At 38.1% G+C, this 25,397-nt stretch overlaps 1 protein-coding gene and 1 pseudogene across 4 annotated transcripts in view; one reads left to right on the top strand and one right to left on the bottom strand.

The window, feature by feature from the left end:
• Nucleotides 1-25,397, bottom strand: part of SLC16A4 (solute carrier family 16 member 4) — a 37,557-nt gene that overhangs the window by 1,037 nt on the left and 11,123 nt on the right. Inside the window, exons 7-9 of one of the 4 annotated variants that reach the window (XM_041750212.1) lie at nt 24,450-24,661; nt 23,311-23,404; nt 210-3,370 (exon numbers count right to left, since the gene is read on the bottom strand). In XM_041750212.1, coding sequence (XP_041606146.1) covers nt 3,363-3,370; nt 23,311-23,404; nt 24,450-24,661 — 314 coding nt within the window. In that variant the 3' untranslated portion in view covers nt 210-3,362. Of the gene's footprint in view, nt 1-209; nt 3,371-8,794; nt 8,835-12,582; nt 13,358-23,310; nt 23,405-24,449; nt 24,662-25,397 lie in introns of those variants that run through there. The other 3 variants (XM_041750211.1, XM_041750209.1, XM_041750210.1) reach the window with 3 other exon arrangements.
• On the top strand, nt 10,192-10,316 carry LOC121488587 (annotated as a pseudogene).

Below are 25,397 nucleotides of genomic sequence, written 5' to 3'. Positions count from 1 at the left end.
AAGTTTTATACCTGTTGGAAATGTTAATTTCCAATAATATTTTCTTTCTCTGGTAGTCCCCGCTGAAAGCCCATTAAGTAGTTTTTCCAACTAGTAAGCAAGTTTTTTAAATCATAATGATTTAAGGAAGATTATGGGACACTACGCATATTTCTACATGTTTGGTATCTTTCTAAGATCTCAGGTTTCATCTCAACAAGAAGCAAAGGTTGTGAATAGAACAGTTGTTTATTTGTATGTGAAACCATATCATGCAAAATGGAAAGGTACACAGCATGACAATCTTTTGAAACAGCTCGTGAAATCATTTTATTTCCAGCTACACCATGAAGGAAAAACTATTAATGGGGTTGAGTGTTAGATCTAGAGTTCTGGTTTTATAAGTTGGGACCTGCCTTTTTGAATCCCTTGTGTGGTTTCTCAGTATCTTTCGTATGGTCTAGATTTAGGATTCTACTATAGGGGAAATTATTGAACACCTCTGAATTGACTTGTGCTCATTTTGTAAAGCCTGGTTGTGGGTATTAAAATTGAAAATAGGGAGTACCCTGACTTTAGTAACACAACTTAAATTTTATAAATTGCCACTTCTGTAGTTTAAGTCACATTATTGTTTACAAACTTTATCTGAGGCAGTAAATTTAGTGCTTATGGCTGGTTGCTGCATCTATTTTTTGTTTAACAGTGTGTTATCTGATTATGGCTTATCTGACCACCACTTCCATCTCCCTCCGGTTCCAATTTACTCTCCTTAAGCAATTTATTGAATGACAAAATTCCTTCAAGCTTCAGACAAGATTGTCCTTAGCAGCCAAGAAGAGATTTTGACCTTGAGGTCAAATTGCTTAACATGCTTCTACTAAAATGCTATAATATTAAGCTTTCAGGTAGAGTTTCTGTATAATCATTTGAATGCTGATTGTATATTAAATAAGATGTAGAGCATGTAGATCAAAGTATGGAATAGTCTCTACCCACATCAGTAACTTACATTGTTTGGTGGGGAAACTAGTTATAAACAAGTAGATGGTTAAATACCAGGGGGGATGTTCACAGTTTAAGACAATTGTAAGAGAGATGTCATAGGCCAGTTGTTGATTAATTGCTAATGAATTTTTTACAGGTGATATGAGTCTATATGAACTTGTTACTTTAAGCTGGGATAGTCAAGAAAGACTTTACAAAATAATTTGTAAAGTTGGAGAAAGATGTGGAATGAAGAGGGAGATTATGGTTGAGATATCAGGCAAGCAGGCATGAATTATATAACAGCTTTATGGATCAGTGGAAAAGCTGACCAGGCTGAAACCTGGAAAACTTGTAAAATGGTCCGGTCAATAAAAATAGGGAATCCTGAAAGGTAGTTTGAGAGAGGTGGGAAGTGAGGGTGTATATAATCAATTGATAGAAAGTGGAGGCAGGTTGGTAGAAAGTGACAGTACTAATAATAGCAATCATTTGTTAAATATCCATTTAGGCGAGGAGGAGCATTCTGCGGGGCCTCTGCACACATTGTATCAGATAAGTCTCACCAGAGACCATGATCTGACAGCTGGAATTGATAGATCCGGGTTCTAACCAGGTCTTTCTCCCAGTTAGGGTTCTTGGTTGCTGTATTGCCATACCTCACTACTTTTTTCTGGAGGTTGGGATGGGATAAAGTAGCAAACTTGAGAAAATGTCCAGGCAGTGGGTTTCAAACTGTAGAGTGTATCAAATTTGTGGTTCTTGGGAAGCATGCAGGCCTTTGGCTCCATCCCCAGGCATTCTGGGATTTGTTGGACTGAGGTGGCTCAGGAGTCTTTGTTCTTCTACAAGCTTCCTCAGTAATTCTAATGTAGTCTGTGGTCATTGGCCACATGTGGAGCATCACTGGCCCACAGAGAGTAGAGTGCTGAAGTATAAACTCGGAGTAATATCATATATAAGGCCTGGGAAGGGGAGATGGTATGGAAAAGAATCCCAAGTAGAAGAGGCAGAGTGGTGTTCTGTCTCTGAGGCTGAGAGGAGGAATTTCCAGAAGATAAATTCAGAGCTGTTACAGAGACAAGCAAAATGAAACTGCAAATATCATGGAACCTATCACTTAATAGTCATGTAATTATTTCTCCAAGGAATTCCATCTAATTTAGTGTGTAATTTTGCCTTATAACAGTCTGTAAGCCACGCTTCAGTTTATAAAATGCTAAAGGGACACCAGAAAAGTTTTGTAAGTTGGCTGAGTGATACACAGCCAGAAACTGGGATATCCCTGAGGTTTCAGATGTTAATCTAAAAGTAGTATGACTGTAGTCTATTTTAAGTTAAAATTGAAAATGATTCTAGGATTATGTATATGTGTATGTACATGTGCAAGTTGCTTTCCATGAATGAACCAGCACCTATATCTACTACCTCCTAAGCAGGTTACTGATAAGATTGAGACAGATTGGAATTATAAAGTTGAGTGTATCTTTGACTTCTGAATGGTTGAAGGGTTTCCTGTTTTGGATTATCTAAACTGGGTTTGTTTTCAGTTAGTGTGGAATTAGTTAATTCTTCAAATACTTAGGTATCTGCTATGTGCCGGGAATTACTTGAGATCTTGGGAGTGTTATTGGTGAAGAAAACAGACAAGTTTCTCTTTTCTCGTGGAGCTGACATTCTGATGGAAGAAGGGAGATAGTGAACTGTAAGGGCCAGTTGCCAAGGACAAATGCTGTACTCAGTAGAAAGCTGTTGAAAGTTTTAAGGAGGTGGAGTGATGTGATTTGATCAAGATTTGGCTACCTGTGGGCAGCCTGGGTGGCTCAGCGGTTTAGCACCGCCTTCAGCCTGGGGTGATCCTGGAGACCCCACGTCGGGCTCCCTGCATGGAGCCTGCTTCTCCTTCTGCCTGTCTCTCTCCCTCTCTCTCTCCGTGTCTCTCATGAATAAATAAAATCTTAAAAAAAAAAAAAAAAAGATTTGGCTACCTGTCTCAGGAAAGTAACACAAACTTCAACTATTTTAAAATCTAGAATAAAGTCTAGTATATAATAGGTACCCAAATATTTGAAGGATTAATTAGCTACACTAATTGAAGACAGATGCAATATGTAATTCAAAATAGGAAATCTTAAAAAAAAAAAAAGGAAATCTTTCAGCTCTTGACAAGTCAAAGATAGTATTTCCTCCAAAGATATATTAGCATTTCAGATTCACTGTAAGACTGCAGATGTTCTTGTTCAGAAATCAGGGGTATTCTTTTATTTAAATAACCATAGCAGAGATTGTATTTCTTCTTCAGGCTCAAAATTGCTGGCCATCCTGAGATTTCAAAGCAGTCTTCTTCCTAGTAAATCATTATTTCCTCAACATGTTGTTTCTTACTCTTTCTGCTTTCAGCCCACTGTCAAGAAAAGCTTCCACTGTAGTTATAGATAGTTTCTGCTATAACACACTGATCATGCTTTCTACATTTCATAACTTGCCAGTTTTCTAGTGGTATCAAACGAAACTTCCATACTAAATATCTATTTAGAGGGTCTTTTTGTAGAATGGCTGTCCCCCTGTCCAAACCAGGTACATGTGTGTATACAGCTTTTAAGTGCTGTTTTGGTATATGACCTTTCTCAGATGACCAGCAGATTTCCTTTTACCCAAATAAAGGACTTCATGAAGAACTTTAATGCATAAGCATATTATTACATACATGTACAGAATAGACCTATCATTACAGGAAAAATTAAGACTCTGAAGTGCTGTATACATACATATTTTTAATTACATATTTTAATTAAAATATGCATAGCATATCAAGAAAATTGGTTTTCCATTGTATCTTAGCATATAGAAATTCATCATTAGCAGTTTTACCTTGCTTCCAGGATAAGCATCTAGCTTGTGTATATTCTTTATATACAGAAATATTTCAGTAAACAAGACTCCTTAATTGGAATTTTTCTGCATTCTATAGTGGTGGTCTGAAACCTGGCTCTATATTAGCATCACTTGAGGACCTTTTAATACCAGTACCTGGAAGTTACTCTCTCAGATTCATTTAAATTGATCTAGGCAGAGTGGGACTCTGCCAAGGCCCCAGTATTATTTAAGTGCCCAGATGATTCTAATGTGTAGCCAGGATTGAGAACCACTGCTCTAGAGAGATCGACCTTAAACATATAAAACACACAATTAGCCTCTTAAGCACTATTTGAAAATCAAAACCAAAAACTTTCAAGAGGGGTTGCTGTTGCCTGTCTTGGTGGTTCTTGCTTATTTTGTTATGCTTCTTTTTCCTCTCCTTCCTATTCTGTTCTAGTCCACTCTTTTCATTGTGAGATAGAACATCTTGTTTTTTACAGATAAGGGTGAGGATAGTTGAGACACTGTTTGCTGATAGCTGCCGCATACTTTAGAAAATTTGGTAGAGGTAGGTTTAGATCTCTCTAAGGGGATGGATATAGACAGGATTGAGGAGAGATTCAAATCGCTTTGGTTTTTAATTGTATTATAGTAACTTCATAAATAAGCTGATTTTCCTTGCATAGCAACAAAAATTGAATTCATATTAATCGTAGTGACAAATATTGAGATTCATATAATGTATTAAAGGGAATACTCTAAACTGAAGTGTATCAATTTAGATACAGGAATGATTTTTAATGTGTAAATTTTTATGATAAATGATTCTAAAAAGTCACCAAGCAATCTTAATGATACCAAATGAAGAATTGCAACAAGATTATTCACGTTGCACAATGTTTTAATTTTTAAATTGGCATTTATGCTTTAGAGGCATTTTTCATCAAGTACACATGTCTACTTCTCCAGAAAATCTTTCTGGGGTTCATTTCTGATTTATAGATTTCTCCTGAGACCAGAGAGATTTTTTTTAGTGGAGACTTACCCATATTATCATTTATCTTTCCTGACAAATTCCATTTGTGAAGTTTACTCTCTGCAGTGTTAGAAACTTACTGAAAATACATTTCACAAAAAAGAATGAATTTGTTGAACTTTTAAGGTTTGGTGGTTGACAGTACTTTATTTCTGTAATACCTGAGTGTTTTCTTCCTTCCATGTGTGGGTGTAAAGGTATTTTGAACCTTCAGAGACACCTTTTCCTTCAATTTGCTGCCCTTTAAGTTTAGAGATACTGAAGCTCTAAAAAAATGTTTTTAATATGTATGGTAGTGGATCAAACCTCCTCCACTTTTTTTAATAGCCAAGTTTAAAGGAGGGAGCATATCTAAGTACAATAATTGGTTAAACATCTTTTTTTCCTCCTGGGTTTCTTTTTAGGAACTACTGACAATCAAAAACCTATAGCGGACTTTGGGATATGGCTTTATTATTCAGCAACTAAAAGATGAGTTCTAATTGGCAGACTTCTGGCACTGGCACTTGTCCTCCTGTTTCTATAGAAACTGGGTTGGAAGTCAGAGCTGCACAAAGGGAAAGGGTAAGTTTCTTTTAAAACTCCATATTTATAAACCCATATCTTATTAACTGTGGCATGGTGTCAGTTTTCAATAAGGAAAATACATACTCAAACATGAGCTACTAATTTTCACTTGAGTGGAAACTGACATCAGGTCATTAAATATAATAGGAGGGTTTAAATATGGATTTATTTTTCTTGTGACTCTGACTTCACATTTCTTGAAACGAACTCAGTATGACACTTCTCACTTTCAGTTATTTCTAATTTGGGGGTTATAAAATTTATTTTTATCCTCTTTGATCTTATTCTATTGAACCTTTCTGGTAAGTGAAAATTGAAATATAAAATATGTACAGAGGACATTTTAAAAGTCTGCATGAATTACAAGTCTCTTCTTTTGAGCTAAGTCCGATTCTTTCCATTATAAAACAAGTACTGTACTACTGATCAGTTTTTTAGTTTCTCTCCTCTTTGCCAAGCAGGATGAGGTCGTCTGTTGGGCACATACATTTGTTTTCATCCAGGCAGACATCCATTATTCGTAGACTCTAAGACACCTGCCAGTTGGTGAGTCATCTTACTGCTATGGCTTTAGAGGGCTGTGCTACACAGCTGGGGCATTTAGGCTTGAAATTGTTTAATCAAGTGTGATAAACTTCGATCTGCAGGTTGGTGTATACAAATAATTTATGCTAAACTCTGACTAGCTTTGAGAAATTGGAAGGAAGACAATATTGGCTCTTGCTCTTTCACACTTATCTTTCTCATTTCCTTGGTCCTGACAAACTTCTCTTCCCTGCTAAAATGTTAACGTTGGTTGACGTGAACCAAGAGTAGGACATCTTGGCTTTATTTCAGCTCAGATTGTCACTTCTGTAAAAAATAGTAGAAGTGAAAGCTGGAAGTCTTCCATTACTTCCAAGTCCCTGGTCAGTTAATGCCTGAAAGTGGATTCTCATTAAAAATGTATGCCTCCCTTCCTTAACTACTAATGTGTATCCTATTTCTGTTTGCTCACTGGGGCTTGAATGGGCTAAAAATAGAATTTGTGATTTTCTCTTTTTGGGGAGGGGGGAAGATTGCTAGAAGAAAACTTTAGGTTTTTAACTATGTGCTATCAAGTATCCAGACATCCAGATGTGTTCTTTACTTGTTAGTATGGGTGGCCGACTCATCTTGGTTCTAAAACTGAAAGTCCTGTGTCCCAGGAACTCCTTTGTTTCCAGCCAAACGAAGACAGTTGGTTACCCCTATCTTAGTTGATTCTCTGTATGCCTAAAAAAGCCTCACTAGCTTACCGTTGATCATTTTTTGTATAGAAGATTTAACAATATAGTAGCTTCTGTTGGAATGTTAACAGGGATTAGGTTTTCTTTTTCCCATTCCTTTCCTTTCCTTTCTTATTTTAATTTTTTAGTTTTTTTTAAAATATTTTGTTAATTTGAGAAGAGGGAGCAGCAGCATGAGCAGTGGAAGGGGCAGAGGGAGAAGGAGAAGCAGACTCCCCACTGAGCAGGGAACCTCATGCAAGGCTTGATCCCAGGCCACTGGGATCATGACCTGAGCAAGCCTAAGGCAGACACTTAACCAAGACTGAGCCACCCAGGTACCTCTCTTTCTCTCTCTCTCTCTCTCTCTCTTTTTTTTTTTTTTTTTTTTGTATTTATTTATTCATAGACACAGAGAGAGAGAGAGGCAGAGACACAGGCAGAGGGAGAAGCAGAAGCAGGCTCCATGCAGGGAGCCCGATGTGGGACTCAATCCCAGGTCTCCAGGATCACACCCCAGGCTGCAGGCGGCGCCAAATCGCTGCACCACCGGGGCTGCCCCCACCTCTTTTTTTTTTTAGAAATGATTATCATTTGGCTCAGTGACCATGGGTAATAATACCAGCTGACTTCTCAGAAATAAAACAAGAATTTTAACTGATTTCTTTAAAAGTTGATTCAGGCTACTTTTGTTATTTTTCATTTGTGTATATGTTAATGCCTTGTGTATAAATCTGAGACAACTGGATAGATATTTGTGGGAAATGAGTAGGCAAATGAGGCAAATATGTGGACATAAAGCCTCCTACAAGTTGGTTTTGGGTTAGGAGAAACACTTAAGGTTTTTAAAAAAGTATTAGGCTGAGGTGCCTGGGTGGCTGAGTCCGTAAAGCATCTGCCTTTGGCTCAGGTCATGATCCCAGGGTGCTGGAATCAGCCTGTGTGGGGCTCTTTGAGCAACAGAGAGTCTGCTTCTCCCTCTTCCTTTGCCCCTCCCCCACAACTCATGCTTCAGCTCGCTCTCAAATAAATAAAATCTTTTAAAAAAAGAGTATTGGGCTTTTTTTGTATTGAAGTGTTCAGAGAAACCGCTGCTCATGTTTTGTATTGTCTTGCTTAAAAATAACTAAAATCAAATACTAAGAACATGATGAGTTTTTTCCTCATGGGAAAGCCTGATTTTGCAGTTGGATAAGTTTATTAAACTAAGCTAATTTTTTACAGACAAACATAGCATCACATATATTAATATAACTAGATTATTTGGAAAATATCACAAAATTATTACTCTGTTTAAGTGCAGTTCTTGCTTTCATTAAACTTTAACTTCCTAGACAATCATTAAAAAGGGGAAAGCCAAAAAAAAAGGGGAAAGCCAGGGGTGGTGATCTAATCAGCACTGATACTTAGGCTGTGTTAAGGACTAGCTTTGTAACTTTAGGCAGATAACTTGGTCCTAATTTGCTTTTGTTCCTTAAGTATAAAATAGGAGTAATAATACCTATCAATTTCTTTACAGGCTTGACATGATGACAATGAGATATAATGGGTGAAAGCTCTTTTTGAAAGAGCTTTCAAAAGTTACAGGCGGGGCACCTGGATGGCTCAGTCAGCAGAGCATCTGCCTTTGGCTCAGGTCATGATCTCGGGGTCCTAGGATCGACCCCCATGTCAGACTGCCTGCTCAGTGAGGAGGCAGCCCCCTGTCTCTCCCTCTGTCCATCCACCTCCCTCTCTCCAGCTCTTTCTCTGTCAAATAAAATCTTTTTTGGGGATCCCTGGGTGGCTCAGCGGTTTAGCACCTGCCTTTGGCCCAGGGCACGATCCTGGAGCCCAGGGATCAAGTTCCACGTTGGGCCCCCAGCATGGAGCCTGCCTCTCCCTCTGCCTGTGTCTCTGCCTCTCTCTCTCTCTCTCTATCATAAATAAATAAAATCTTTAAAAAACAAACAAATAAATAAATAAATAAAATCTTTTTTTTTTTTAAATTTATTTATGCATGAGACACACGGAGAGAGGGGCAGAGACACAGGCAGAGGGAGAAGCAGACTCCATGCAGGGAGCCCAACGTGGGACTCGATCCCGGGGCTCCAGGATTACGCCCTGGGCCGAAGGTGATGCTAAACCGCTGAGCCACCAGGGCTGCCCTCAAATAAAATCTTAAAATAAAAAGAAAAAGGTATCGTAAAGGTAGAGCTTTATTATCAGAAATAGTGCTAAATGATCAACATATATAGAACATTTCTTCTGCAATGGTAGTATGGCACTTAGAGTAATAACTGCAAGAAATGGTATCTTAATTTTAAATAGAAGCCAATAAGTAGCTGAGAAGAAAGTATGCTGAATTTTATGTTCAAATTATCATAGCTCTACTAAATAAACATATATTTCAAGACTTAAAATTTATAAACATTCCAATAATATTTTAGTATTGAGGAATTAATTACAAATGGCCTATACTCAAGCACTACCTTCTTTGGTAAGATTTGGTGAATATTGAAAGACCTAAAATTAATTATTGTAACAACTACATTTTTACTGCGCTGTAGCAGATGTCTTTTGTGGCTTTGTCTTAGGTACTTTGCATTCTCCATTTCATTTTAGAGTAGATATTACAAAATTTTATGCCAATTTGAGTTAGAACAAATCATAACTGTTTTCAGTTAAATCAGCTCCATAACCTTGTGGTACTGCCAAGAAGTCAGGGTGATCTAGAGGGGACAGTGTAGGGTTTCTTACCAATCTGTATGAATTGTGATTTCACTATTTACTGAGTGTTTAATTTCTTTGACTTTAAGCTTATTCATTATAAGCTGAGTATCATAGTACCTACTTTTAAAGGTTGTGAAGAGGGATCCCTGGGTGGCTCAGCGGTTTGGCGCCTGCCTTTGGCCCAGGGTGTGATCCTGGAGTCCCGGGATGGAGTCTGTCGGGCTTCCTGCATGGAGCCTGCTTTTCCCCTCTGCCCGTGTCCCTGCCTCTCTCTCTCTCTCATGAATAAATAAATAAAATCTTTTAAAAAAGAATAAAGGTTGTGAAGATTAAATAAGGTAATACATAAAATGTGCCTCCCTTAGTGACTGGTACATATTGGATGTGGAAAAAAAGTTGTTTACCACCCTACCACTCCAAACACGTATGGTTGTGTATCCTGAGTCTAATATTTGTTTCCTCTTTGTCTCCTAGGGATCTATTAAGGGCAAAGGGGAAAGAAAATCAGTGAACTATTTTGATTTTCTTGAAACTCCATATATAGCTGGGATAGTATTTCTGGATTATGGATTCTTAAAAATGTATGGCATCTTATAATATTGTCCAAATAAAAGTAATAAAATGAATAGGAACATCATAAGTTGTTAATACAAGGAATACATTAGTTATAACTGTCTTCAACATCTTGTAGCTTAGGGAATCAGACTTTCTTAATCCACACCACCCAGGTTCAGGGGCTACTGTCATTGAGCAGATGAAGAGTTGCTCTGTTGCATAAGATTCATAAAGCCTGTTCAAATAGGAAGCTTTGCGCAGTGGCAGTATCATAGCCAATGAGGTTTATCCAAGGCGCGATTATTGCTAATTGAAAACTTTTCCCAAATCAGAATTCAACTTGGAGTTCTTTAGTTGGTCCTACTTAAAATGTACAGTCTGCTTTCTTAGGAGGAAAGAATCTCTTTGTTCTAGGTAAAGTCTTTTTTAAGAAAAGTATTCCAAGAGAAGGGAGGATAGATGAGAGTGGTTTCGTTGATTGCTTTTGTCTTCTGTTTTGACATAGAAAGGATTTAGAAAGCAGAAGAAAGGAAATTAGCAGCTGCTGTATCTGAGGGTTATTTTGCTTAGTACAGGAGTATTTTCATTCAATCCTCACAGTGTATCTGTGAGGTGAGCTGGTGCTGTTATCCGCATGTACAGAGGAGAAAAGTGGGGCTCAGGTTGAATGACATTGATGAGGTCATATGGTAAGCAGCAGAGTGGAATTTATTTTTTTTTTTGAATTTATTATTAACTGTTTTTGCTGTCTGTGTAAGAGGATGTTTTTTTTTTTTTAATTTTTATTTATTTATGATAGTCACACAGAGGGGGGGGGGAGCAGAGACATAGGCAGAGGGAGAAGCAGGCTCCATGCACCGGGAGCCCGACGTGGGATTCGATCCCGGGTCTCCAGGATCGCGCCCTGGGCCAAAGGCAGGCGCCAAACCGCTGCGCCACCCAGGGATCCCAAGAGGATGGTGTTTGTTTTGCTTTGCTTTCATATTGTCTTAAGTCTAAAATATAAAAATGTTAGACATTTATATCTAAACGTAAAACCTGTTTTAAATAGGATCAACTTCTGTTTTTAAGATAATTGAGAGTTGAACCCAGATTAATTAGGTTCCAAAGTTTATGCTGGGGGAAAAAAATCAGTAGAAGACCATCCAACTTGTTGATCTTGCAAACTAATGGAAAAATTATAATGTAAACTCATGTAGAAAAGTGGACAGAAATCATGACCAGAGATTGACTTCCTGTTAAGCGAAGTTTCCAGAAAAGGTGGCCTTTGAGTGAGTCAGCTTGTGAGGAATGAGAAAGGCAAGCTTTGGGACTGTAGGTGGTAGCAAAGCTTGCACAGAGGCATAAACAGGGAGTGAGCGGGTACGGTATTTTGGAGCTAAAGCCAGGCTTTCAGTTTAGTCTTTTTTCTCTATAGGGAATCAATAGATATTTTAAAGCAGAGAGGATGGGGATTCCTGGATGGCTCAGCGGTTTAGTGCCTGCCTTTGGCCCAGGGCATGGTCCTGGACTCCCGGGATCGAGTCCCACATCAGGCTCCCTGCATGGAGCCTGCTTCTCTCTGTCTCTCATGAATAAATAAAATCTTTAAAAAAAAAAAAAAAAAAAGGAATGGGAAGATAGAGTAATAATATTATTAGCTTAATTTTTAATGATTTTTTAATTATTTAATTTTTTAAATTATTTCATTTTAATTGTTATTTTTAATAACAATAGTTTGAAAGAGTCTTCTGAAAGAGATTTTAAGGGATCTTGGCATTACAGAGAACCCTAGGTATTTTCTTTCCTCTTAAAATCACCCAAATAATGAAATGAAGAGCTCTCTATTTACATGTAATTTCTTAGTCTGAATGATATTATTAGTTAATATAATTATTCCATATTTAAGAAGAGTAGTTTAAATATTTCTTCCATTAAAAGCTACTTACTCAATCTTCTTATAAAACTTGTATTTTTTTTAAAGATATCTTTATTAGAGAGAGTGCGAGTGCAGGCTCACACACTTGTAGGGGAGGGACAGATGGAGAGGAAGAGAACTCTAAGCAGTTTCCCTACTGAGCATGGAGTCTGACATGGGCCTGGAATCCATGACTCGAAGATCACAACCTGAGTCGAAACCAAAAGTCAGATGCCCAACTAACTGCGTCATCCAGGTGCCCCTAAAATCTGTGGTTCTAAAGACACATCTAGATCGTTTAGTTTGAATATTTTAGATAAGTAGATTTAGTGAAAAGTAATATTGTTTAAATGGGAGGAATAGTATTCAAATGATCTTGAAATAAAGGAGGGGTTTCCTTTGGTAATTAAAAAAAAAAGTGTTTTAAAAGATTTATTTATTTTAGAGATAGAGCATGAGTAGGAGTGGCAGAGGGAAAGGTAGAGAGAAACTCAAGCAGACTCTGCAGGAAGCATGGAGCCCAACTCGGGGCTTGATGTCATAACCTTGAGGTCATGACCAGAGCTGAAACCAAGAGTTGGGTGCTTAACCGAGTGCAACCCAAGTGCTCTCTTTTTCGGCTTTGTTAGTTTTTATTACACAGCAATACACATTTATCATAGAAAATTTAGGAAACAAAATAATGGAAACAAAGATTACTTCTAATAAGGAAAGATAAACTCTCTGGAGGGTGTATACCATTCTTGTCACTCAACAAGGTTTTAATACTCATTCAGATTTCAGAGTCCTAGTCAACCAGTGGCTACATTTAATAATTGTTTACACTAACAAGAATAGTTTTTCATCTCCGTATTTTTTTTTTCCCAAAGATTTTATTTATTTATTCATGAGAGACACAGAGAGGCAGGCAGAGATACAGGCAGAGGGAGAAGCAGGCTCCATGGAGGGAGCCCGATGTGGGACACAATCCTAGGACTCCAGGATCATGCCCTGGGCCGAAGGCAGGCATGCTAAACCGCGGAGCCACCCGGGGATCCCCCATCTCCATGTATTTTAATGGCTGGATTACCAAGGCACAGTTGAGAGTTTTGTCAATTTATTATTATAGCACATTAGGAATTATATTTTAATACCTAAGGTAGTTGTTTTCACTGATGAAGACTTTAGCCTGTTTGATTAAATACTAACAAACAGCTTAGTTTAAGTGGCTCTTTTCTATCAATTAGGCATTCCTCAGAATGTAAAAAAAAGAAACCTTAAAAACTATCTGGTTTGCCTTTTCATTTTACAAATGAGGAAATTGGTTTCTTCCAAGCTTTTGTTTCCAGTGACTTCTTAGTTTAGATTGTGTTTTGTTAAGCTCTCGCTTGATTGCAGTCCTTTTCCTTTCTGGTCAGGCACTGTTTTTCCATCTCTCAGCCAACGGTACAAAGAACAGGGAAACTGAAGAGAGGAGATAGCATGTACCAGAGAAGTAGAAGGAGCCAGTGTATGTCTGGGTGTAATCATATAACCAGCCTGGAAGGAAGGAGTGGTGTCTGTTAGTGAAGCAGACCTTTCAGGTAGTAATTCTTAGCCATCCACTGTGTCAAGGGAAGGAGCCTCCTATAATTCCTAGGATGTATTGTGATATATTAGGGAGTTAGGCTGCCTGCCTTATTTTCTATTGATAAAGTTAAATCTGTTCCACCTGAGTTAGGGACTTAACCCTGTGTGGAAAAAAGTCCTCATAGACCCAGAACTCATCTCCTGTCTTACAGTGGAAGTTGGGGAAAGTTAGGGACACATACAATCTGATTTTACTATGAATCTTCTTTTTTAAGAGATTTTATTTGAGAGAGCATGCTCACAGAGGGAGAAGCAGACTCCCCACTGAGCAGGGAGCCTGGATGTGGGGCTCAATTCCAGAACCCCAGGATCATGACCTGGGCCAAAGGCAGATGCTTAACTGACTGAGCCACCCAAGGCCCCTAATTTTATGATGAATCTTATTAGAAGGCTACTGTTCTTACAAAGAAAATAATTGTGGGGAATGCCTCCCAAGGAATCTTGGAATCCCTCTGTCTCAACCTTTCTCTCTGTCTCTCATGAAGAAATAAAAAATTTTTAAAAAGAGAATAATTGTGAATTACTACTATTTTCCAAAGAAAAAAGTGAGAGAATTGGTTATCTTTTTTACCTCACTGAACAAACATTTCAGTATTTATATTATGTTCCCAATAGTGTGCTAGTTGTTGGAGAAGAGAATGGTAGTGAGCCAAAACAGATGTGCTCCCTGCCCTCACAGACTGTACAGTTCTGTGAGGAGTTAGGTACTAACACGTGACTTACACATATCACGAGGGCTAAGAAGGGTAGGTTCAGGAGGTTGTGAGAACATGTGAAAAGGAAGTGACTAGTCAAATGTGTTAAATGATGAGTGTAAGTCTCCTGAAATCAGAATGTTCTTTTATTTTTTTAAAGATTTATGTATGTATGTATGTATGTATGTATTCATTCATTCATTCATTCATTCATCCATTCATTCATGAGAGACACACACAGAGAGAGGCGGAGACGCAGGCTCCATGCAGGGAGCCCGACGTGGTCCCAGTCTCCAGGATCACACCCTGGGCTGAAGGCGGCGCTAAACCGCTGAGCCATCCAGGCTGCCCCAGAATGTTCTTTTAAAGCAAGAATGGGTCGGTCCACAAAATCATTTGGCTAATGGCACATACGAAATTTTTTTTTTTTCCTTGTGTAGAAAGCATTTTTCCTTTTTTTTTGTTTTTTAATTTAGTATTTAACGGAACTTTTTTAAATGAAACACTTTAAAAAACTATGAGTATGTGGTGGCAAAGAATATTTGTGCAAGGCACTGGTCTTTAAACATTGTTGTAAAAGTCAGCCCTGTGAAATGGCAAATAACAGCCTAGTATTATTATGATAGTTTTGCCTTTTTAGGCTTCCTAAAAAGTTCTCAGGACCTCCAGATGTCCACTGACCATACTCTGAGAAACCTCTTTTCTAAAGTATTGCATGCTTATTATGTTTGTAGATGCAAAATGGCGTTGTTTTTTTTTTTTTAAGATTTTATTTATTTATTCATGAGAGACACAGAGAGAGAGAGAGAGAGAGAGAGAGGCAGAGACACAGGAAGAGGGAGAAGCAGGCTCCATGCAGGGAGCCCAACGCGGGACTCAGTACTGATCCCAGGTCTCCAGGATCATCACACCCTGGGCTGAAGGCGGTGCTAAACCGCTGGGCCACTGGGGCTGCCCGCAAATTGGCTTTTGATCCTAAAAAAAATTTTTAAAGTTAAGGCTGTTACTCTGATCATTTATTCAAAGAAGTTTTGGTGCTGTATGCCAGCACAGTTTTAGCTACTGGGAGCATATCTGTGAATGAAACACATAGAAATATCTGCCCTCATGGAGCTTATGCTATATCTTTTCATTTTCATTTATATTTTGGAACATGATTTCTCACTGAATGTGTATAGTATACCCTCTTCTCTTTTTGGTCTGACTGTGTATGTCTTTATCTCCTATCCTTTGTTTTTTTTTTTTATTTGGTTCTGATATAGACATTTAATTTTTTTGTTCGCTTCATTAGCTTTATTTCCTGTTCTTAATGTAATGAATGAATGGAATGTTTTATTAGCCTCTTAAATTCAGGTAATTTAACTTGCTTTTTATGTGTTGACTCCTTGTTGGATCAGTGACCTCAGTGAAATGTTTCTTGGAGTTGAGCGAAAGAGTGAAATCAGCTAGGAGAAGTCTTTGTATTATGTTGATTGTATTGCCCTTCAAATATCAAAGAGACGGGCAAGATGACAGTCTCAGATTTCTAGAAAGGAGGAGAAATGGGTTGTAGTGGTTGTCTTTAAAAATCCCAGAAAATTGGTAAAAACATATTTAATATATTTTCTTACCAGGACAGGGAATTATTTAGCGTATTTTAGAACTCTCCACGTATTTCCATGCAAAATTTAATGAAATGATTAGTTTTAAATCTGTTTCTCTTGGAGTGCCTGAATGGCTCAGTTGGTTGGATGTCTGCCTTGGACTCACGTCATGATATCCAGGTCCTGGGATTGAACCTCATGTCGGGCCTCCCTACTCAAGGGGGAGTCTACTTCTCCCTCTGCCGCTCCCTGCCATGCTCTCTCTCTCAAATTTAAAAAAAAAAAAATGTAAATCTTTTTCTTATTCATACTTGATAACTGAGATATTAGCATATTTTTAGAATTCTAAGATCCAGTTGCCATTCAGTAGATTAATCATACAGTTGAGTATTTAGTTTATATTTATATTTATAAAATTAGCAAATATGAATGAAGTATAGCATCTAGGGCTATGTCATATTATTGTTTTATGAACTATTAGCTGTCATAATCAAGCTTAGATTTACATGACTACTAAGTAAGTTAAGTTCAGGGCTTCATTTGTATTGAAACATCTACTGTATTTGGTTAATAATCAGCCTTTTTCTACCACTGAAAGTAAAAGAGACCCTAATTGGTCTGATTTTATTAGATCTCTGTGCTTTTTTGGTAACAATATAGAAAAGCTGTGTACAAATGCACTTTCAGCCCTAAACAGTTTAAGGCTCTTGAGTGTATGTTTTTAAAGGAAATCGTTGTTTGGTAGAGAACCTATCATATTCTAACTGCTTTAAATGTAAACACGTAAGTTGGCATTCAAAGGACGGGGTTTCTTTGTGGTCCTAGCAAAAGCACTGTGAATGATAAAGCCAAGATAATGTAATTAGCCATAATCCAGAAGAGTGTGCATCCATCTAAGTGTTCAGTGCATGCTGAGTATTACTGTCTGTAGCCAGCAGTCTGAGGAATAGGACACTGGCAGCTGGTGCAGACTGCCTAAGCTAAAGTGCCCTTGTAAGCATTTCCTCAGTGTTTACAAACTACTTGCCTCAGATTCATCTGAGATGCATGTTAATCGAGCAGATTCATTGGCTTCCCTTAAGCATAATTCATGGGTGACCCAGTCAGTTCTTATGTACAGTAAAATTGCAGTCCAAATTATTTTTTTATGTCTATGGCTACAACCCTATTTTAAGCAGAAATGTCTAATAATATGTCTTGTGATAATATAAAACAGCTAAAAAGATAGGGGTCAGCTATTAAAACAGTTTTGTAAGTGAGTTTTTTAATAGTCTATCAAACTCGATATTTAACATAGGATTCTAAATTTATTTTTTTTTAAAGCCAACACTTTTAAATTATTCTGTCATTCTATGGGCAAAGCCATGGGTATTTAAAAATGAGTGTAACATCCTAAGAAAGAAATAAATACCTCTGATCTCAGAACTAGATTGTTGAGCTTTTTTTTTTTTTTTAAGATTTACTTTATTTGGGACGTCTGGATGGCTCAGCAGTGGCTCAAGTCCTTGATCCTGGGATCTGGGATCAAGTCCCACATTGGGCTCCCTGCATGGAGCCTCTTCTCCTTCTGCCTGTGTCTCTGCCTCTCTGTGTGCGTGTGTGTGTCTCTCTCGTGAATAAATAAATAAAATCTTTTAAAAAAAGATGTACTTTATTTTAAAGAGAGAACATTCAAGCAGGGGGAGGGGCAGAGGGAGAGAAACTCAAGCCGACTGCCTGCTGAGCATGAAGCCTGAAGCAGGGTTTGATCCCATAACCCCACAATAATGACCTGAGCTGAAATCAAGAGTTGGACACTTAACTGACTGAGCCACCCAGGCGCCCCATGAATCCTTTTTATTAGGATTACTACTCTTAAGTTTATTATTGGTCATCTTGTTAAAACTTGAAATATACCTAGCAGGCCCTTTAATTCCCAAGTTCCTTGAATGTAGTTCCATTTAGTGGTTGAGAATTCCATAAGTGACTAGCCAGTGTTGAACTAGAACTTCCAGCCATTGGGCTGGGGCATAGTGGCAGACTTCCAAGGTGTACAAATACAAATGATCTTTAGTCATCCCTAGAGTCACTGGACCTGTTGGCTGGCTATTAGCAGCCTTTTCATTTTAGGGTATACTATATAAACATTTTCTATATGGCCATCATGGGAAAAATCTTGGGAAACATGGTTTTAGCATATTTAAACCTCACTGCCTTTTTCGAAGGTTTTTTTGTTTTTTGTTTTTTTAATTATTAGAGAGAGAGCAGGGGGAGAGGAAGGGAGACGGACAAGCAGTCTGTGCTGAGTGCAGAGCCCCATGCAGTGCTTGATCTCAGGACCCCAGACTGTGACCCGAGCCAAAACCAAGGGTCAGCTGCTCAAGTGAGCCACCCAGGTGTCCCAAACCTTACTGCCTTTTAAGACAGTAGCTCTCTAAAGTCCACACATAAGTAAGATTTACCAAGAGTGCTGTAAATATTTGCTCTATGCTATGAATTTCATTAAAAGGATCGTGCTGTGTGTTGGGATTTTGAAGCTTGATTTTTTTTGGCTTTGTGAAGGAAAGGCTACTCCACCCTGCCCTCTTTTTAACCACAGTAGAGCACTATTTAGAATTTTTTTTTGATGTTTCTGTAGGAATTCATCAATCTGAGGAATACTGAAACTACAATTTTGGGGGGCATTATTGTTTATGGAGAAAATAATCACAGAATAACTAATCTGTATGATTTTCTTTTGCTTCTTTAGGATATAATATATTCCCCAGGATTTAGAGGACAGAGAAGTCTGCTCTGCCTTCTTACCTCTACCTACCCCAGCCTCCAAAGTAGATTTATAGCAGATCAAAAGGTTGAGCTGTTTTATATTTTTCCAAATAAAATTTCAAGTCATAGAGAAATTTTCAGCTGATAGGCCACAATAATAAAACTATAGTGGACATGGTTGATAGAAGGTAGACTGAGCAACAGGTGGAATATATGTTTCATGTTGTATCTGAAATGAGGATAGAATAGAGAGGAGTGACCATTTCATGAGGAGATGACCTTATCTGGGTTAATGGAACAAGAAACCAGCTTAGATGGGTGAACTTCCATTTTAGCCATTGTAAAACACAGATGAAGAGTTAGTGTAAGATTACCAGTTTCCCTCATGGTATTGTTGATGTGGTGTGAGGTTAACAGTTAACAGCACGAGGGAGATGCACTTCTCCTTTAGGAACTATTTAACTTAATTGGAATAGAATCAACTTATAGTTCAGTGTTAAGAAATGGCTTTCCAGGGAACCTGCTTCTCCCTCTCTGTGTCTCTCATGAATAAATAAAATCTCAAAAAAATAAAAAATAAAGGTAAAACAGAGTTAACTCATTTTCATATTAACTAAATTATAGTGACTTAACCAGATTTTCAATTAATGAAGTCGAGAAAGAATATATATTCTAATAATTCTTAGTTTTAGAGGCTCTAAACCATTGTCCTTAGTATTAATTTCTGGCAGTTTATGTGACAGTGCTGCACCATGACCCTAGGCACTGTAGAAGAATATTAACAGAATGACTTCTGTCTTCTGTGTTCCCTATAGCAGCTAGGAGAGTGCTGTGCTAATTGCTTGATGATTATTGAATGAATACTGAATTATAATCAAATAATTAACTGGTGGTAGTTTGTGTTTTCAGGTTATATTTATGATTGATTTTAAATATATCTAAAATGTATATATTAGCATGATATAGGCATTCATCCATTGGCAGTGGAAGAGAGGGGAACTGCATTCAGTTTTGTTTTATAGGCAGCTAATATGGGCCCTTGGTGGTGGTGGTGGTGGTTTTTTTTGTTTTGTTTTATTTTTTTTTAAATTTATTTATTTATTCATGATAGAGGGAAAGGCAGAAACACAGGCAGAGGGAGAAGCAGGCTTCATGCCGGGAGCCCGACGCAGGACTCGATCCCGGGGCTACAGGACCGTGCCCTGGGCCAGAGGCAGGCGCCAAACCACTGAGCCACCCAGGGATCCCCGATGGTGGTGTTTTTAAGTGAAACTGAGCCTTTAGCGTTTTTGAGCTCACATGTCAAATGTGTTGGATATAAGACTAGAATTTTCACATTCCTGCTTATATGTCAGGGAATATGATTATATGCTTGGTTTGCCCAGGACATGATTTTTGTATTTATAGTGCTTTTTGCAGGTTCATTTTTGTTAACAGGGATTAACTAGAAATATAGTAAAGTTTTAAAACATTAGTACTTTTTATTTTTCTACAGTCTTCCAGGGCTTCCGTCTGGGCCAACTTGTAGCTCTAGATGTCATCTACCAGCAAAAAATAGCAGTTGGGGTTGGATGAGCAGTGACATTTGACCTACACTTAGGTCTGTTGACTACTCTAGGTCAGGAAACTAACACTGAATTTGTCACAGGGTTAGGAATAGGAGGGGCTATGGGGTAGAAGAAGCAGACTGGGTGTGGGGCGTAATTTTTTACTTCTTTCCATTTCAGTCCAGGTCTGTTATTTTCATTTGAGATCTGATACATTTTGTTGCCCCTATGTTTCTTACTGTATTTAATCAAGGTTTGTGAAGGTCTTGCCTGTATGCTCTATTTACATTTTTAAAAGAAAAGTATTTTTTAAAAACTCAGTCATATGATTCCTATGGGTTTCTTATGCTTTTTTTTTTCTTTCCTTGAATTATTAAAATATGCTGTGTAGGACTAACTTGTTTTTCTTTTTTCATTTCCATACAGGAAGGAGAAAATACTGTTCATGTAATTGATTTTACAGTTTTTAACTGGTGTTTTAACTGAGGGTTATTGTGAAAAGTCTTACTGTTTGCTAGATTCCTAATTTAAATATGCCTGTAATCTTTTCTAGGAATTTCAGGTTTTGCAATTTGATAATAACAGATCTAGGTAAGTACAAAATGAGCATCTCCTGCAGTTCTGAAAATCTAAATTTGGTTGAGAATTTAATACTTTATAACCAGTAAGACTTTGGATTTAGTTAAAGCTGAAGGCGATAAAGTGACTGCCCATACCTGTCGAGAGCTGAATCAATCTGTAAATCAACATCTCTGATGTTTCTTTGGTCCTTGCTGCTGGAGTCAGAAGTTAGGAACAAGTCTAATGGCCTTTGTAAAATTCTCTTTGTCGTTTCACTGAGGAATGACTTACATGAGTAAGGACTTTACTGAAGTTTCTCCCTTTAACAAGATGCTTAGCCTTGCTGTCGGTGAGAGATCATGGTATAAAGAAGGAAATTTAACTGAATTTTATATTTAATTATTATAATCTTAAGATACTGTGAGCAACTCCCAGACTAAAAATCTTTATATAAGCTATCAGCATCAGCCTTATCATTTCCTTTGACTATTTTGTAGAACTTATACAATTTATGATGCCTAGATAATATTCTCAGAATTAGTGGTTAAAAATTCTTTTCATGAGCTCTCCTTATACAGTGCCTAGGGTATTGTGGACATTGGGTAATAAAAGGATTGTAAATTTTTTTTTGACTCATTGTAAGAAATGTGTGTTTGATATCACATATACTTTATATTACACAGGGGTGTGTGTGTGTGTGTGTGTGTGTGTGTGTATGAACTAAAAATTTAAAATAAAGTGATGCGTTGTTATTTAAGCTGTTCTGTTGTAGTCTATTCTTTTTCTTTTTTTTTAAATAAGAGAACGAGAGAGCAGGGGCAAGGGACAGAGGGAAAGAGAAAAGCAGAGTCCCTGCAGAGCATGTTGCCTAACGTAGGGCTCCATCCCAGGACCCTGAGATCATGACCTGAGCTGAAACCAAGAGTTGGGTGCTCAACTGACTGTACCACCCAGGTGCCCCTAGTCTATTCTTCTTCATTAAAAAAATTTTAAAGATCATGACCCAACAAATTGGTTTTAAGACCCAACACACGTCTGGCGTGATCCTGGAGTCCCGGGATCAAGTTCCACATTCCACATTGGGCTTCCAGCATGGAGCCTGCTTCTCCTTCCTATGTCTCTGCCACTCTCTGTCTCTCATGAATAAATAAATAAAATCTTAAAAAAAAAACAAACAAACTTCTCATGTATTGAACTCTTGAAACATTTTAAGATGTGTATAAAAACATACAAAACTTGAAATCTCTAAACATGTTACCTGCCTTTATCATTTGAATAAGATACTCTGTGCCCTGGTATTTATTACCTCCCTCTGCTTTGGACCTAATAGGCTTGGAAAGTTTGAAGGCATCACTGGGATGGCCAGTGAAGAAGGATTAAAAAAAAAAAAAGATCAAGAAAATGCATGGGCAAGCTATATTTGAGCTCTGTTTTTTCTAGCTCGCTGGCACTAGCTATAGCACTGCTCGGCTAGGCACCTCTGGTGTGTGGTCTCCTGTTACCAGTCCCTAAATCACAGTTCTGAATCTGAATTTAAAATTTCAAGCCTGCTTTCCAGGTGTGAGGTATAGGCTAAGCTAGACCACTTGAGCTGAGGTGTGCTTGTAAACACGAATAGGGGTTGGTTGTATATTTGTATACACTTTTAGCTTAGAAAAATTTTCCTAGATTGAACTTGAGTTAATGGTGTTTGCTTTCCAATAATTTTTGTTATTAATCTTATACTTTCCCTTTTGATATTTGCCTTTTTCTAGGCCTTACATTTAGGTGCACACCTAAATAGGATCATCATAAAACTTAGTTTTAAAAAAATGATAGACAAAAAAAAACAAAAAAAAAATGATAGACAAAATCGTATCTTTTCTGTTTCACTTCAGGATTGAAGGTAGTAAAAGGAAATTTTAAGCTGAATTCCTTCTTGTATATGATTGAAAATTCTGTAGTAATTTGTACATGTAAACATTGAGAACCTGTAGTGTGTAAAACACTAAAGTTTAAGTCTTCTCTAGAAATATTTCTGTGTGAGTAGTCTTAAGAGTCTTGGATTAAATGTTCAGCATGCACAAAATGTCCATTTAGGTTAAAAGTGCATAGAAAATAATGTTTCAGTCTTAATGGTAGCTTAAATAATCAGAACTCCTGCACTTGTATATAATATTTTTCCTGTACTTGTATTTAATATTTACCAGTGGCTAGCCCCATACATCCTTTCCATAGAGATTCTGGCCTGTAGGCAAAGTGTCCTCCCACCTTCAGTACAGATAGAATATGGAGGGCCTCCATCATCCCTCTTGGAAAATAAAAGATCCTGGGAAGCCCTGGGCAGCTATGTGTATAGCTCATCTGAAGAGCAAAGGGGTCAGGCAGCTTTAATGTTCTTTAATGATTCCTGCTCAGATAAAAGATGCTAGTGGTTGGTTGGTTGGTTGGTTGGTTGAAGACATCATAGGTCTTTAAGAATCATATAAAACTCTGGGTTGTCTCCCCTGGCAAGTAGACACACACAGTTCTAAGACTCCCAAGATAATGTAAGAAGGTGCTTAGTTAACCTCTTACTATCTATTGTGTAAATCCTCAGATTCTCCTGGGTTGGTGATGGAGTGTTGAAAGTCAATGTAGGAACAGCGGAAATCTCATCAGTTTTTTACCCTGATACTGTATGTTACCATTCATAATGGATCATTTTCTTTCATACCTGTTGAAGTTTGTTCAGAATACAGCTAGGCTATTACCTGCTATCGGTGGTCCAGAAAGGACAGCCATCCCAGCAAAGAAACTGGCAAGTCCCAAGAACTGATGTGCTCTAGAATTCCCAGACAGATCAACCTAAAGGGATTTAGAATCCAGTGTTAGCTATATTGAGGGCGAAGTTCTGTAGAGACCTATGCTTGCAAAGGGATAAATACTATGAGCAGTTGACTTCTTAGGTGATTTGGATGGCCCTTTGCCTTGATACTATAAAAGAGCTGAGGCAAACAGGGAAGAGTAATTGTGCCAGGCAGGCAGTGTTTTCATTATATTAGTAAGGAACATGGGGTTTATTTTAAATCTTTGAGGTGTCTCAAGGGTACTTTTTCTCCCCTCACCCTCACTGCTTTTCTCTATTAGGAAGTGGTATTTATATTCTGAGCCAACAGTGGTATTCCCAAATCCACTTAGGGCTAAATACCAGCCACTGGTCTGTAAGAAGTCCGTCTTCCCAGGTTGATTTCAGCTTTAGAAAGTTTGGTTTTTGCGAAAGCCTCATATACATATACCTCATATACATATACATATACACATATACATATACATATACTACAGCCCTTACACAAATATTAATATCAGGCCAGAAGTTTCCCTGGGATTCTGTTCCAGTACATTCAGCACCTAAGTTCTAAGAAGACTCCATGAAGTATTTGATTAAGTATTTCCATTGCTTTTGGGTACAGGACCTTAAGTCAATTTGGGGTCAAAACAGAGAAATTAAACAATATCCCTATTAAAGTACATAGAACTTCCTTCAGCAAGAGAGGAGCCACACTGGTCAGGAACCCCTCAAGGTGGTGTCTTAGAAGGAGTCAAATTTCTGGAGCTGAAAGAAGTAAGCAGAAACCTAACCTTTTGGGAGACTGAAGCAAAGTGGAATCCTGCTGATCCCTTTTTTGCTTTTTTTTCTTTTTGTCCCATGTAGATAGTCGTCCCATCATTTGTCCCCTCAGAGGTAAGACGAAAAACTGGATAGGATATAGCTACCAGGTTTGTGAGGCCTTGCATATGATTTTTTTTAATTACAAAATTAATACAAAATATGTATTATCTTTGGGGAGGTTATTATTAATACTTGGTTTTACTAAATGAATTAACACTGTTAATGAGTATGTCTACTCACCAGTACAGGAAGTATCATTGCCAGGTAACCACCAGCGAAAACGGCAAAGAAGATGGTATAGGTCATAAGTAGTGGAAATGTAGTGGCCAGAGGAGCAAGCAGGTTAGTGATGCCACAGAGGATGAGGTAAGACTTGTGGTAATGATACTTCTTGATCCAGTTTTGATCAGCAACCCATCCAGCGATTATCTGACTGACCGTCTCAGTGATACCTGGAACAAGATTGAAACGGCCCTATGAAATCCTTATTCCTTTTTCCCTAGCCCCTTTCGAAAGTGTTAACTGCATAAGACCTTTTTTCCCTAAGTAATAGGACTTTTATCCTGAGGCAAGGACATAGAAAAATGGTCTCATTTATCTCTCAGTAGATTCTATCATTTATTTACTTGTTCCAAATACATCAAATACAATGCCAAAAAGGCTCCTCCAGAGTTGGGTAGAGGACCCCTCGGGTTTTTTTGTTTTTTTTCTCATCATGTTTGGAAAGCTTGTACCACCTAACTAGGAATCTCTAGTTACAGAGGACCCAGGGTCTTCCTCAGGCATCTCGGGTGGCTCAGCAGTGTAGCACCACCTTCAGCCCAGGGCCTGATCCTGGAGACCCGGGATCGAGTCCCACACCGGGCTCCCTGCATGGAGCCTGCTTCTCCCTCTGCCTGTGTCTCTGCCTCTCTCTCTCTCTCTCTCTCTCTCTCTCTCTCTCTCATGAATAGATAAGTAAAATCATTAAAAAGGGGGGGGGGCAGCCCCGGTGGTGCAGCGGTTTAGCGCCACCTGCGGCCTAGGGCGTGATCCTGGAGACCCTGGATCCAGTTCCATGTCAGACTCTGCATGGAGCCTGCTTCTCCCCCTGCCTGTGTCTCTGCCTCTCTCTCTCTCTGTCTCTCTGTCTCTATGAATAAATAAATTAAAAATATTTAAAAAAAAAAAAAGCCTCCCACCTCTCTC

This window comes from Vulpes lagopus, chromosome 3 (genome assembly GCF_018345385.1).
Source record: "Vulpes lagopus strain Blue_001 chromosome 3, ASM1834538v1, whole genome shotgun sequence".
In the NCBI taxonomy this organism is placed as follows: domain Eukaryota; kingdom Metazoa; phylum Chordata; class Mammalia; order Carnivora; family Canidae; genus Vulpes; species Vulpes lagopus.
This window is presented reverse-complemented; position numbering and strand designations above follow the sequence as displayed.